This window comes from Anthonomus grandis, chromosome 8, assembly GCF_022605725.1.
Source record: "Anthonomus grandis grandis chromosome 8, icAntGran1.3, whole genome shotgun sequence".
Taxonomy (NCBI): domain Eukaryota; kingdom Metazoa; phylum Arthropoda; class Insecta; order Coleoptera; family Curculionidae; genus Anthonomus; species Anthonomus grandis.
The window spans coordinates 4717166-4732445 of NC_065553.1; the positions used below are offsets into that span (position 1 = coordinate 4717166).

Consider the following 15280-nt stretch of genomic DNA (forward strand, 5'->3'; position numbering starts at 1 on the left):
ATGTGCGAACATTTCACTTTAAAATTGCACGTTAATTAAAGGGAGATTTTTAGCATCTTTTGAAATTAAGGAAAGCAGCAAAAGGTACCATCTTTAGGTACTTGTCGAGTATGTAAAACAAAACTAAGAATATTCATTTTTTTAAATATTTATTTATTGATACTGCAACAACGATACAACTAAAAATATATCGACTAGAGTAAATTCAATAATTAAGTCACCTATAGCCTAATAAATCTATAAAACTGGTAAAAAAGCTTATTAATAAGACATCAAATATAAGGAAAATCAAGTGACATGCCTCAAGACTAAAGGAAGGTACCTGCTTACTATATAAGAGAGATTTATTGCCTTTTATCTATTGTTTATTAACTTACGTTTCGCTACTATAGATATAATTCTTAACAGGAATCACATATTCTAAGCCTAAAGCGAGTTAGGCACTTGTAAGTCAGCCTATAACTAAATACTTTGGGTGAAGATTAGGAAATATAATTAAATTTAACTTTTAACCTGTAAATAATTTAAAAATTGAATAATTCACTACTGTTTTTACCATTATGTGGATGCGGAATTAAATGTCTAAAGAGGAAAAATGCACCAAAAATTTCATTTTTTCAAAAAGTCATTCTTAATAATTGTAAAAAGGGGATTTTTCGCAAGTAAGGAAAGCCGAAAACTTGTGGAGGCACAAGTTTCTACTCATTGGATTCCTTAGGGCAAGGAAACCAAAAAAAAGAATCACGAACAGGAGTAAACAATTACTTATCAGTAATACTAAATTGGTCTTTCGCTTCTTTTGCTGAACTCTGTAGCCACCTGTGGACATCTAACTATTTTTTTTTTTTTTTGGTTTTCTGGTTTCTTCCCTCTGAAGAAGCAAATAAACAGAAACTTTTACACATTTATACTTTTTTTCTACTTTTCTAATTATTTGCGGAATATCCCAATAATTCTATTTAGGAAAATGGTTACGGGAACATTAGATTAGATAAAATAGTATTTATTACTCGAGAAAAATAGTTGTTGGGGAAAAATAACAGTCGAGAAAAAAATATTCCGGAAAATGATCGTTCGGGAAATGATAATTCACTTCAAAGTGCAAGTTACTTAAAGGAGTACATTTCGAAATATTTTGGAAGTAAGGAAAGCAGAAGAAAGTAAAGATAGTACTTGTCGATAGGAGTTTCTGTTTATCAACTTCCTCAGGGCAAGGAAACCCGGCAATTAAAAGAAAGGACAAAATGGATCACTTGCAGTTGCAAATAAACCGATCTGTACTAAAGGAAAAAAATAAAACATTGAAAATCAGAGATGCTAGAATTGCCTGAATACTAAAACAGATTGAATGTTCGCTCCCGTTTGTGAATCCTTAAGTATTCATTCATTTCAGTTTTCTTGATTTTCTGAAAAAGACTTATTACTTAGGGAACTTCTTAAAACTGAAGTAACAAAGCTAGATTTTTAAACTTTCGGAACTTAATATAAAATTTTTATTTTTTGTTGCATTGATAATCGTATTTGCTCAGCAAGTAAAAATACTTATATTGAGTGACTTGAAAAATTAAATTTTTGGTTTGTTTGCAAATACGCCGTCGAAAAAATACGTTTTTGAAAATAATGTTTTCTTTTCATCTAAGAAAAATGAATTATAACCTTTTCAACACGGAATTTTTTTTCATATGATGGACTTTAGAAATCCTATTGGGAAACATGTCTCACGAGTTTTCTAGTGACTTTTCGGGTGCAGAGTATTGCTAGTATCGCCTAAGACTGTCCTATTAGTATATTATGGGTCGTCGTTAAAATTCTTGGTCGTTTGTTTTTATGTTGCACGCGGTAAAGTGCCCGTTTGTTGCAATTACTTATTTGTTCTTTGTGGAGAAAATATTTAAAAATGCCAAGGTAAGTTAGTTTGTAAATGTTACTAATATTTGATATACTTTGGAAAACATGTTGTAATCGAATAAATGGTGACTGATCCATATTTGTCTTTTTGGTCATTCGTCTTAAAAGTATACAAAAAACTTCTGACTACAACAAAGATGGAAGATCTTGCAAACAACTTATCCGACCTGAAAGACCCATTTGCAGATAGTGGATCTGATTATCAACTAGACTTAGAGGGCTTTAGCAAAGATAGTGATATTGATTATACTGGAAGAGAAAAAAAAGAATCCAGCAGTGCTACAAAAAACAAGCAAAAAATGTACCATCATTTTAAAGCCAAGAACGACAAAGAAAGTGATTGACATGGATTCCTCGAGTGATTCAGAAGTGGAGTCCGATAATATGAGTGATAAAGTAATGTGTAGGTCTTGGTGAGCAACAAAAGTTGTGTTTGGATGAAAGTAACTGAAAACAGACTTGCATAATACTTCTTGACTTGAATCGAAGTTCTTCTGCAGTGGAAGTTTAAGTATTTTCATTTATATCCTGGCAATCAAGCAATAAGACTTGCAATGACGAAGGATTATTTCAAATTCTTAATTAGCAAATTATATTTTATTAATAAAAAAAAAACTATTCGGCGTTCGCAAGATTTATTACGTCGAAGACTTAGTTCGATGTCTGAAGGATACATTTCAAAAAGCTCGATCAGAAAGCACCAATCAGTTGATTGACAAGATCGTGCAAAATTCAAAGATAGATCCAACCTCAAAAAAAATTTTCCTCTGACACCGATAAAATGAGGAATACACATTTGGGAGAAAGAAACGTAAATAAAAAAGCAAGAACATTAAAGGAAAAAGACGTGTCTTTTTGTTTCGATAGGTTTTTTTACATCAGTTAATGCTGTAGGGACCTGTATTACGACTTGCAAAAACGTGGAATGTTTTTCTAATCAGGAAGGCACGTTAGCTTGTTTCTGAATGAATACAAAGATGACAGTAAAGTAAATCTCAGTTGTCCCGAATTAATACACTTTTATAAACTCAATATGGACATCAGTTGACTGGCTTATATGATATAGACAGAAAATCTTTGAGTAGTGGAAAAAGGTATTTAAAAAAATTCTTCTTAGTCATAGTAAAGTCCTAGATCAGATATAAAAAGATACCTACATATTCACTAACCCACGCACCCTGATGAATGTGGGTGATCACTTACCGACTCAAAACTGAACTAGAAAAAAAATGTACAATGTACATGTATGTCGTAGATGTGCTCGCAAAATTGAAAAACGCACAGAAACCTTTTGTAATGCTTGTTTTACACCTTTATGCCAACAATGTTGTGCACTGTATAGGTGCAGGTATTTTATAACCTAGGAGGTTATAAAATACCTTTCTACAGATTAAATATTTATTTTGCTTATCAGAATCTGATATTTACCTTTACAATATAAAGTTAAAATATGTGACTGAGACATATATGACCCAATAGGCTCGAAAGGGTTAAACCAAAATACTTCCGCTAAAAAACCATTTCCTCATAGAAGTGAATCAATGCATAATAAATAAACATGAATGATTTCTTCACTACAAATATATACTATTTTTAATATTTTCTTCTCATTAGAGTAAGCATTTTAAATAAAAAACAGCATACATAAACCATAAATAATAGCAACATTTTACTTTTTAGAATCCAAATGGATTCCCATAGGTCCCAGCATGGTACTAGAAGGACCCGCCTCACCCATTTGACTTTGATAACTCGCCAACATATTTTTCAAAGCATTAACATCAATATCGACCGGTTCAAAGTCCTCAATGTCGTCGAAGGAGTTATCTCCGTTTTTCGCCTTCTTCTCGAAACTTTTTCCTATGGTGGTACCGGCAAGTTCCGCATCCATTTGCTTCATGTACTCTTGCATTTTGTTTTTAACTCCTTTGGCCTCCTCTCCCATATCCTCGTCCTTTACAAACTCATCGTTTTCATACTCGCTCATATCGGAATCACTTTCCAAATCCCAAGAGTCGTCCTCCGGTATCACGAAGTTTAAGATGTTCTGTATGGCACTGGCAAAGGAATTCGGATCGAAATTAACCTTATTTTTGTTCGAGTCGTCATTGCGGGTATCTTGGCTGAAAGAAACCCCCTTTTTCGAGCTCTTTTTGCTTCTCGGCGGTTTAACTGGGCTCACACCCTCGTCGGGGGGAAATTCGGCCCCTTCTACGTCCGATATGTGGTTTAAGAATGTGTTGACTTTTTGGGCAAAGTTACTCGGATCTGTCGATTCGGTTACTTTGAACATTTTCTTTTGTCCGTAACGTTCTTGCAACATTTTGTCCAGATCGTCCACTGATATGTCCAACCAAGAGTCGTCGTCATCAGGTGGTAAATGTTGGCTTTCTTTTTCTAGTAGATCATGGTCAACCTAAAATGTAGGTAAAAAAGTGTTTTTTGTACTTTTAGTCCCATTAAAATTAACTAGAAGTAGAAACAGAAATATCATAACTAAAATCTTTTGTTAAAGGAAGTCTTTTCCGTCTTTTCTTCACAAAATAAATGCCAGTATTGTTTTAAGAGTTATTTTTTCTTATGTTTACGTTTCTCATTGTTTTTAATCGTTGTTTTTAATCGTCCAATCATGATGTGTTATCTCAGCGAAATGCATACCTTGGGTTTTGTAATATGGGCTTCCTGAAATGGCACATGTTTGTCAACTAAAGATGTCAGAAGCGTGTTAAAAATAGTGATTGTTGTTAATATTTCTTTCAAAAATAGATTTTGCCAAGGACGTTGACGTAAATTACTTAGAAAGTATTATTGAGATTTTTGAAGCTGCGATATTTAATTATTTTAGGTGTAAACCTATACCCAAAATAGAATAGTTGAAAGCCAGCTTATGATAAACAAGATTCAGTCAGCAGAAATAGTTCCGAAAGAGTGAAATTACATTAAGATCTCCTAAGCACATTAACAAATCGAATGTTAAGGCTTCACTTAAAATATTATCAATATCCGAAATCAAAGTATTTATGTTTACAAGATTGGAGTCAATATGCTCATTTAACCGTGTTTCAGTTATCATAACTATATTACATTCATTCTCCAGAATTAACATTTTAAAGTCTTTAAGGCTATTAATCTGTTAAACTTAGGTATAACATATGTTACATGAAGTTGTGTTAAAATTTTGCGTAGAATCGGATAATGCATAAAAAATATACCATTCTATTTAAAAAAAGGTAACTTTGGTCTCTACTACTGTTATGATGCCACCTGAATGTGCATAGTTATCGTCCTAACTTCATATGTACATTCGAACAAAGAATAAATGTTAGTGTCTAAAGCCCACTTTTCGTTAGGTTCTTTACTCGACAAATATTCACATTTTCACTTACCTCAGAGCTTCTCAAAAGTTCCAATATCTGCTGTCCAATGGCGGAGCTATAATGCATAGAATCCCTGTGCTCCACGTAGTATTCCTTAGCCTTCCCCAATCTATAGTTATAATCCCTAGAGCCTTCCAAAAGACCCTGGAAATATCCCTTTTCCATAAGACTTTTCAAATATTGGGCCCATCCCCTGTCTCCCTCAATATCCTGGCTGGGTTTAGCTTGAACTGCCAATATTTCAAAGCCACACGCGACCTTAATGCCGAGAATATGTTGCTTGTATTCTTTACTTGCGGCAGGTGGTAGATTCCAGCCGATTTTTTTATCTGGAAGGTATTTACTGCGCAAAAGCATGGCATATAGACATCTAAAATAAAAAAAATATATATAAAATGTAGATAAGCAAGTTGAGAACTCACTTAGTAAATTTAACTCTGGTTTTCACCCTTTGTTCCGGCGGAAAGTATTTCATAGCCCTACACGCCTTCATGTCCACTGTATCTCTGTTACAAAATGCCTGCACTGCCCAACTAATTAGGTTCGGTTTCACTTTAAGTATAGCCGCAACGGCTGTTGGCACATATATTGTGGCATAATGGAAATTATCTTTAATATTATCGGGATATTGGCTTAGTCTGTTGCGAATCGAGTTCTGGATGTCTTGATGGGCAATAGTCTGTTGGGGGTTTGTCCAGATTTGTTCCACGGCATCTTCAATTGATATGTTGGGATTTTCTGGGTCTGTTAGGGGCAGTAGATGAATGTTGCCCTCATAAATAAACACCTAAAAAGTTTTCAAATCGATAGGAATTATGAGATTTCAATACTTCTTTATTCAAAGAGCCATACAATGTAAAACTTAAGTATATACATCGCACAGTTAAATGAGTTGTTGTCAAAGTACAAATTAATTTTGTCAAATTTTCTAATTAATGTAATCTAATTTAAGTCAAACCATTTTTGTTCTAGAAATAATAATAAATAAGAAGAAACACATTAAATTATTATTAAGTATACAAAAGTCAAAGCAAGTAAATTTTTCAACAAACAAATAATTAACAAACAATTTAAAATGAAAATTGCAATAAAAATCACAAGTTTAGATAATATTATAATTCATGAATTTCTCAATGCCTTATAACATTGGATGTTAAGTAATATGTTAAAGATTTATTAAAAAATGAAATGTTTTATACTTTTTTAATTTTGCCGGTAACTTATTGAAATAAGCAAGTATTTTTTGGTAATTTCTCAGTAGATGTAAATCTGTGTGGAGGGTAATTATAGTTTATTATATTATAGTAATTTTGGTGTAAATTTTGAAATTTTTAAAATGTTGATTTTTTACAAGGAAAACAATACACAGTTAATAAATTCATTTCTTTGAATGTTCCTCCCCAGGGCTCTCGAAACGCCATTTTTTGTTGAATTGAAATTTTTGTTTGAATTGTTCGAATTGCTCTTTTTTTTGAAGAAAAATAACCTTCAACATACTGGCCACCCCAAACCTTGCTGAAGATTGAAAATTTGCAAAATATATTCTTTTCAACGTTTCTAGGCTTCAATGCTTTTTCAGAATTCCTAAAGTATCGCGGTTACAGAGCTTTTTTTGTTTAGTTCATGTACATGCATCTTCCAATTTATGTTTTGATTTATGCACATTCCCAGGAATTTTGTAATGTCAGTTAGAGTTACCTCACCAGTCTGTAACTATGCAGAGTCCGGAATATTCTTTTTTGAAATATTCGAAAGCAGATAAATTGTGTTTTATCCTGATTTAATGTGAGTTTATTGGAGTTGGAGTTGCAACTCCAATCTAACAAAGAGAAAGCCAGCTAGTGAGAAAGATGTGTCGCCCGTTAAGGATACTGGGTATAACGTTCCGAACTATGTATTGACTGCATAGCTACTAGTATCTGGCAATATGTAAGGAATGTCGCACCTTAATAAATGCTTAAGGCTAAATATTTCTTCGGACATATTACGCCTAATCGAAACATGAAGTCCGTCAGGTACTCTGTAGATCCTTAGGATTACATTATTTCTTCCTCCCAAGTAAAGTTCAATAACTGAGCATTCAAACACATTTCATTCCTTGACAGCCGACATAAATCTGGTCTTGAGGACCATTTTAACTAATTTTTCACAAAAATGATTGATGCAGCCCTCTTTCGCACATTTCTACAGAAACACGAGGCTAGCGTAAAACCACTTAGATTGAATAAACAAAGTTCTTCTTCTCATTAAGTTCTAATCTAATTTAATTAAATAAAACTAATCTAATTAGATTAATTGTTGATGACTGGTTAATTAAATCAGGTTACTTCTGTATATGCTTATTTATGTACAAAAATGAAATTTTCTGCCAAGAAATAATTTTCCAATAAAAGGCTTTAAATGTAATTAATAACAAACGTGAAAGAAAACAACTTTCCGTTCGAACCAAGAGTCAATGTCCACCTTGATTGAAATTACATACAAGTCAGTATATTATCTTACAATACTTAATCCGATTAGTATCTATTGTCTGTCCGTATTTATATGCTGCTACATAGGTTGAATGCTAATGACCTCCAATATGGAAGATATATTTTCTTAAAGAAGCAATAATACTGATTTTACAAGATCTCTTCCTTAGAATTCCTTATCTAGGTCACATAATTAATTAATTGTAAAATATTTCTTACATGACTCATAATGGTATAGGTATACAATAAATTGACCTTACCATTACTTCGAAATACCATATAATGAAATGTAGCATGAAGGTTTACTTATATGAAGATACAAATTTTTAAGATTTTTTTGCACCCAAAGAAGACCAAACATGTAGGTAATTATAATTAATTGTTATTTATTGTGGTGAATTATAATAAAATAAATGAATTATTAATTTTTTTAGTGGTAGTTTAAAGTGTAAACTAACAGTCAGTCTACACTGAGATAATGGTTGGAGTTCCTAACCAAAACGTGCTCAATTTTAAATAAAGACCATGGAAGTTCGAAAATTAGATTTTACTAAATAAGATGTTTCTTACCCGATTCTCGCAGGTTTCAGGGCTGGCCCACCCTGGCAAATAATCTGCAGCTTCAATAAGTAAAAATTCTCCATCCGAGTCATAAACCCTTGCAATGACTCCTGGAATTTCTTTAGTTATTTCTTGCAAGAGAAAAACTATGAACCATTCATCTTCAATGTTGTCGCCATAGTGAGAGACTCCATAGAGATGTGGAGGTTGATTCTCTATGTTGGTAAAAAATTACCAATTACACACTAAATAAAAACTATTTTTCATTGAAAAAAGTCTAGTTTATACATTTTTTTTGTGATTCTCTCTATTTGATATTTATTTATTGGTATTGTATAGTGGTACACAATGAACTTACAAGTCAAAAACAAAATAAAATGAAAAAATCATGAAGTCTTTTAAAACAAAGATACAAAGTTTTGCCAACCCATTGCTTGTAATTACTGGTTTGCAATATGTACTAAATAAATAAGTAAATCTAGTCAAATTCAAGTTTAAGAGTAGCTTTATTATCATAGATTGTTAACAAAGCCATTCTAAACTAAACCTAAGATATATGCAAAAGTTAACATTAATAATTTAATCAAACATGTGAATATGGCTGGCAAGTGCATACTCAGATTATAGCAATAAAGAAAAACTGTTAGTAGGTCAGATCATCACTAAAATAGTCCTCAAGTGTATAATACCAGTTACCATCTAATATCTCTTTTAAATCTATTGAGGCCATGTGAGGTTCTTATTTCAAGAGCAAGGTGATTAAACATTTTCTTATCCATATAAATAAAAGAAGAATCTGCTCATAGTGTGGAATAGGTAACCAGAGGCTGTAAGTCAGCCTTGTGCCTATAAGAACTAGATTTAATAATTTCATGCTTGTGTTTTTTAAGATTCATAGTAGCTCCTTACAAAATATATAAAAAATACAGTGTTAAAAATCTTATACCTAACAAGACTCGAATTGCTCTTTCTGTAATAAAAAAGTGACTTGAAAATAGGTACCAAGCACATTAGCACCAAAAACAAATCAGATGGGATTCTACTAGCGCATAATATGCATTTTTTGCTATGGAAAAGTTCAAATGTTTACAGATGACTCTCTTTATCAAGTCAGATTCTATAGTTACATTTAGTTGCTCAATCAAATCTCATTTTTTTCATGCCATATAATGGAACTGTCATCTGCAACATTGTCACTTTTTCTTTCACAGATAGTAAGGGCAAGTCATTGATGTACAAGAGAAATAATGGCAGACAAGAACTTGTGGGACTCCTCAAAAAATCTGCACATCCATTACTGAACATGGCCTGATAGTATGATCTAAGCCAGCACAAGGAAGAACCTCTAAATCCATATTTCTCCAACAGAATTCTGTGATCCACACAATCAAATGCCTTTGATATATCACAGGACACTGCAAAATGCAACATCAGCACAGTTGAGTCTGCTATAGAGCTGCTCAGGCAACTTTTTATTATAAAACAAGACCATTTTAGAGAGTGTGAGTAAAGGTGTCATGGGACAAAAATTGGATGGAGTATCATTGTCGCTACCCTTCTGAAGAGGTACAATTACTGCTCTTTTATGGCAACCAGGAAATATGTTTGTTACAAATTACACATTTATTGATTCTACAAGTGCCCTCAATGCATTGGTCGGTAGAGCTGAAAATTTTTTTAATGAGTTGATCCCATCCTGCAGAGGCTTTATTTTTAATTTTTTTAATTACATCCTTATCTCCAAAATGTTAGTTGGATTAAAGAAAAAACGAATTATTTATTATCATTTGCATCTTCTATATTGTTTGTATACCAGGGCTTGACTCTGATTTGATGTACAGACTAACTCATTTTATCTTGGCTGGTTTCAGACTCTTAAAGAGTGACAGCTGGGACAAGACAGCCCTGCACCAGAGCATTGAGACACAAAGTTTTCCCTACCCAGGTTTGTACATACAGAATCAATTAATGAGCATCAATGCTGTGTTATTCAGGTTGGCTCAGAAACATGCATAGACAAATTGAAAAATAGCAGAAGGCTGTACAAATACACAGTTTGAGTGTTGCATTGGTCAAGAAAGTTAATATCAAAAATCATTACACGAAATAAGCTATTAGCCATAACTGAGATACTAGACAATAAAGTTTCCAAATTCATTGCATACCAATATAAAAGTACCTCTATGAGAAAATTTTTTATGAGAAAACTTGGACACCATGGAATAATCAGTTAAATTAAGATGCTCACCATGCCTCAACCAATGTTCAGTGAGAATTGGAATATCTAATAAAATTTAGCAGCTGGAATATAAAAGTTATGTAAGATTCTGGTGTGATAGGCATTTACTTTTCCAAACATTTTGAATGAACTAAAGTTTTTGTAAACATGTAGTGCAAACTAGAAAATGCATGCTGCAGATGGTCAATATTTCTTCTTGGATAAAGGCAGGTTTGCAAGAAGTTGTTGGGGAAAGTCTATACATCCTTTTTGGTTGGATGTTTAACTTGGCTGAATAATATTGAAGAATTGTCATTCAAATTGTAAAGATGCATATTCATTTTCTATAATTTGTCCAGCTCTGTCTCAATGGACACACTCATGGTTGCTTATATCAGCTATTTTTTTATTCTATAATTGCCTTATCAGTTGTGGACAGTCAGTGCACTCATCTAAGATATTTGTTTTGTAAAGAAGATGTGTGAGGGTGATTGCTTGTTTAAATTGCACATAGTATAGTATATATAAGTAAATCCCCCTTTAGGGAATTCAAAATTCTCACTCTACTGTGTATTTATTCTAATGTGACTATTATATGTTAGGGAAAGTGTGGCTATGGGGAAATGTGTACCCACCAGCATTTTACCAGAAGTAATAAATTCTTAATTCCACCTTTTTTAATCTACTTTCCAGATAAAAAACTGTGGTTTCTTACTACACAGTGAAATTATGTGGCTCATATGTATTTCTGTTTAAGTTGCTTTGTGCTTGTTAGTTTTACCTAGTGTTCACTGTATTTTTCCTTTTTCAATTATATAATTAGGCCTGAATAAGTTTTATTATTGTAATTGAAATTATAATACTTTTTTTCATATTTTGATTTGTGAAAGAGTATGTAGTTCTTGGCATAAATAAATAAATAAATGAAATTACCAGGAGACTTGGACTTAAATCAGCTTCTTTTGCTACACTCCAAGAAATTTTAAAAAACAAATATAATAATAAACCTTAAAAAACAAATGTATTTGTTGTATAGCTTGCTGGTGGCTACCTATAGAGTACTTAAAACTCTTGAAAATCAAACAATAAAGGCCATAGAAATTCCTTCTAATAAAATTCTGGGTCAAATGCAGAGAGTAGCTAAAACTGACTTTTGAATATTTAACTCTGTGACTTTACCATGTAGGAATTTTTTTTAAAATTTGTCATCATATTTCATTAAACTTCCTTGCATTCAATTATTAGACTGATCAGTAGCATCAATTGCCAAATAACCTACATGATAAAGTACCTCAGTGACTTTATCATGTACCTAGGTTATTTTTTAACATTTGTCTCCATATTTCGAAGAACTCTCTTACATTCAATTAGACTGATTAGTAGCAGCAATTAGCAAATAACTCAATAACAATTAAACACCTACTTAGATATAAATTAAGAAAAGGTTTTTATTTACCTTGTCTGCCTTCATTATGAATGAGAAAATTACTCAAAGAAGTCCTGGAAACAAATTGTATGGGGTCCTTGTGCCATAAATAATCCTGGGTATATTTTTCAATCACCCGATTTGCCTTGGACAAAACGGTTTCCAGAAGAGCCTCTTGTTCTTTTTCATCAGTGGATTGCAAGGAAGGAAACAAATAATATTCAACGAAGTCGTCTTCGCGAAACGTTTGCAGTAAATTAGTCATTTTCTGTTAAGATTAAGTACTTTTCAGGTGTGATTGGAAATTCGAATGAGCCCGCACGTTGAAGACGGTAAACAGAAACTGCATCTACCAGTTTTTCATATTGTGACGAATTAATGAATAAACGTAATCGAATCTTTATTTACCACGCATGGTAAATAGTAAACATAAAACAGTTTATGTTTCGCCTTAACCTAAACGTCACGATAACGTTAAAATGACATTTAAAGCGAGCCGTGCAGGCAGCATATTGCACCGTATTAGGCCGTTATTGCCAAACGTTTTAGGACTAATGGCTGAGATAAACAGTTTTATTTTAAAAGTGTGTTTTCTGTGGTTTTATTTATTTTATGCCGTTAAAAAAAACAAAATCGAGTCTTTATTAACGATGCATGGTAAATAGTCAACACTATAAAGTGTTTAATAACTAAATCCTCGAACATGCAATGCCTTTATTTTTGAATTTAACAGGACGATTCGGTTAGCGTAGTACTGTACCAATGCCTACTATCTTCAAAACCATAGATAAACAGTTTATAGGGGTTGTTCAAAACTAAACGTGCATTCACATTTCACAATCAATCCGCGAGTCAAGTTCGACGTCAAGTGTAAACTCTAGAGATGTGCGGATAGTATCTACTCGATACTTTAATATCTGATACATGCGAAGATTCAAAGAAGTAATCGAATCCTTCGACCACAACTACTCGTTACTCGAATACTTTTCTAAATCCCAAATTTCCACGTCACCGGTAGCTGCTTATGCGTACTAAATATATTTTATAAGTAAAATATGGTAATATTGTTAATAAAACGAAATAAAGCGCCGCCGATCGGCCCAACAATAATTAATCAATAATACCTATTTATGTTTACCCGGCGTAGCCCCCAGTCGCCACGCAGCACAGTGTTGCGTGGTATAGGGGTAATTGGACAAAATTAAAATAAGCTGTTAAAATAAAAAAGTAAACTTTGTATTTTATTTTTTTTTAACTCTTTTGAAGTTTTTTACTAAAATAATGTTAAAAATATAACAAGAAGAGTTTGCTCACAACTTTCCTCGCCCAAATTAGAAAAGCAATTAATAATAAAATAACTGAATTAATTTATATTTGTCTCATAACAAACAATAAAATAAAAGTATTTGCTCAAAAAACAAGCTTTCAATAATTATATGCTAAATATTACACACTACAAATTAAACAAAAGTATTTGCTTAAAAATATTGAAAAAAAAACAAGTCTTCAGTGTACTAAATATTACATTACCTCTATTTTTCATAAATGACAAAAAGTTCAGAAAAATAAGTCAAAAATCTAGTCAGACTGATCATCATCACTACTTGAGGAACTAGATAGCTCTAAGCCAAAAACAGATTCTACCAGTGTGTTCTGAGAATTCTCAATAATTATATACTCTTTTATTTTATTATCATACAAAATATTTTTATTTTTTTTAGTAGATTGTCTATAAGAAGATAATTCTGGGTCAGAGGTCAGTAAAAGAGTTGAAATTATATCGGTGTTGGCATTTACCCGTGAAGTTTTTCGGCTGTTACATAATCTGATTTTTCTGAATTCTTTGTGCCTTGCTTCTAAAGCATCTTCCGCAAGTTGCCCAATAGGCAATTCAAAAAAATCAATTATGTCACAGCCATGCACAAGAACTTTGTGCACCGAACTTGGCATATAGTACCAGCTATATAAATGTAAGTATAACCTACGAGTGTCATTTAGCAAAATGCGAAAATTGGTTATATCGATGTTACAACCAGACGAGACGCCAAAATTCTTAAAATTAAATGAAATTTTTCAATTAGTTCTTTATCGATTCCGGTTATTTAAGAGCTTAAAACAGGATTTTGAAAAAAACGCCTGGCAGCATTGCCATCATTTGTAGAGCCATATCCTGGCTTTGGCTTATCAACTATAAGACCCATTTTGCTCTTAAAATTCTCCTGGATGGTCCTTTTTGTGTTTTCTGTAATTGCTTTATTTTCTGCGCCTTTCACTTGCCAAGTTTTAATTGGCAACCGGTATGCAATATGCAACAAACACTCAAAGAACCTGATCCAGCAATGGAGAGTTGATATGCCAAAACGATAGTTTTGGGTTACTGGAGATTTATCTAAAACCGTATCAGAGTTCATTTCTTTGGGAGTGGCTCCACAAATGATGCATTTTGAACATGAGTTTGTTTCGGACAAAATATTTGCTATACTTTCATCAAACATAGTCAAAATCATCTCGTAGGAAATACTTAAATCTTTATTTTCAATTGAAGTAGTATAAACTTTCAACTCGTTTACAGACATAACCATGGCATTTTCTTCTTGACGAACAACTTCAGGATTTTCTTTTATAAAAGCGAACTTGATGGGTCTGCAGTAAAACGTAGAATTTGTTTTTGGGTTAGACCAGCTTACATTATTGCAGCTATCAACTAATTTTATTGGAACCAATGCTGTTAAAAACATATATTCATCTGTATTAGATGCCGATTCAAATTTTTGCTTATACAGACTGTGTCCCGAGCTGCCATCGAAACCCCACTTACAAATAAGTTTTAGATTGAACACTTGACAAATATTTAAATTTGAAATATTAAGGATACTGTCTGTTGTTTTTTGTAACAATTCTTGAAGACCAACTTCTGCAGATATTTCTGTTACGGTAATATTATTAGGTAAATATTTTTTTTTTGTTTGCAGTAAGGCACGGTAACTCGGGAAGCAATCAGGATGTAGCGCATTTACAACAGAACGTAAAGTGTTGTATTTTCTAACTGACAGATCAATATCATAAAAAAGAGCCAGTGCTTGCTTAGTACTCAAACATTTTTTTTCAGAAGAAAATTTTTCATTAGAAGAATCCATACAGTGTTCTGTAGCGAAACGCAATTCTTCAACGGTATAGTTTTTTAGCAAAGGCTCTACTCTCCGTTTCTTTGTTTTTAAAGAAGAGTCTTCGAATGATTTTCGAGGCCTTCCGACTAGGTTTCTTTCTTCTACATGACTAAGTGAAGGCCCTTGGTTAACTTCAGTTATATCAACAGTGA

At 32.6% G+C, this 15280-nt stretch overlaps 1 protein-coding gene across 1 annotated transcript; it reads right to left on the bottom strand.

The window, feature by feature from the left end:
* Positions 1-132: 132 nt before the first annotated feature.
* LOC126739154 (protein ecdysoneless) lies at positions 133-12416 on the bottom strand. The gene is made up of 5 exons (XM_050444696.1): positions 11992-12416; positions 8327-8532; positions 5708-6072; positions 5295-5655; positions 133-4324 (listed from the first exon to the last, which is right to left on the bottom strand). The coding sequence occupies exons 1-5, from the start codon at positions 12224-12226 to the stop codon at positions 3578-3580; spliced, it is 1914 nt and encodes a 637-aa protein (XP_050300653.1). The 5' UTR covers positions 12227-12416; the 3' UTR covers positions 133-3577.
* Positions 12417-15280: the final 2864 nt, after the last annotated feature.

Excerpts from the sequence above, each read along its gene's own strand:
- LOC126739154 (XM_050444696.1), bottom strand. The coding sequence starts at position 12,226 with ATGACTAATTTACTGCAAACGTTTCGCGAAGACGACTTCGTTGAATAT. Across the intron at positions 8,533-11,991 it reads TCATAATGAAGGCAGACAAG|AGAATCAACCTCCACATCTC; the intron begins GTAAATAAAAAC and ends TTACCAACATAG. Across the intron at positions 4,325-5,294 it reads AACTTTTGAGAAGCTCTGAG|GTTGACCATGATCTACTAGA; the intron begins GTAAGTGAAAAT and ends CCTACATTTTAG.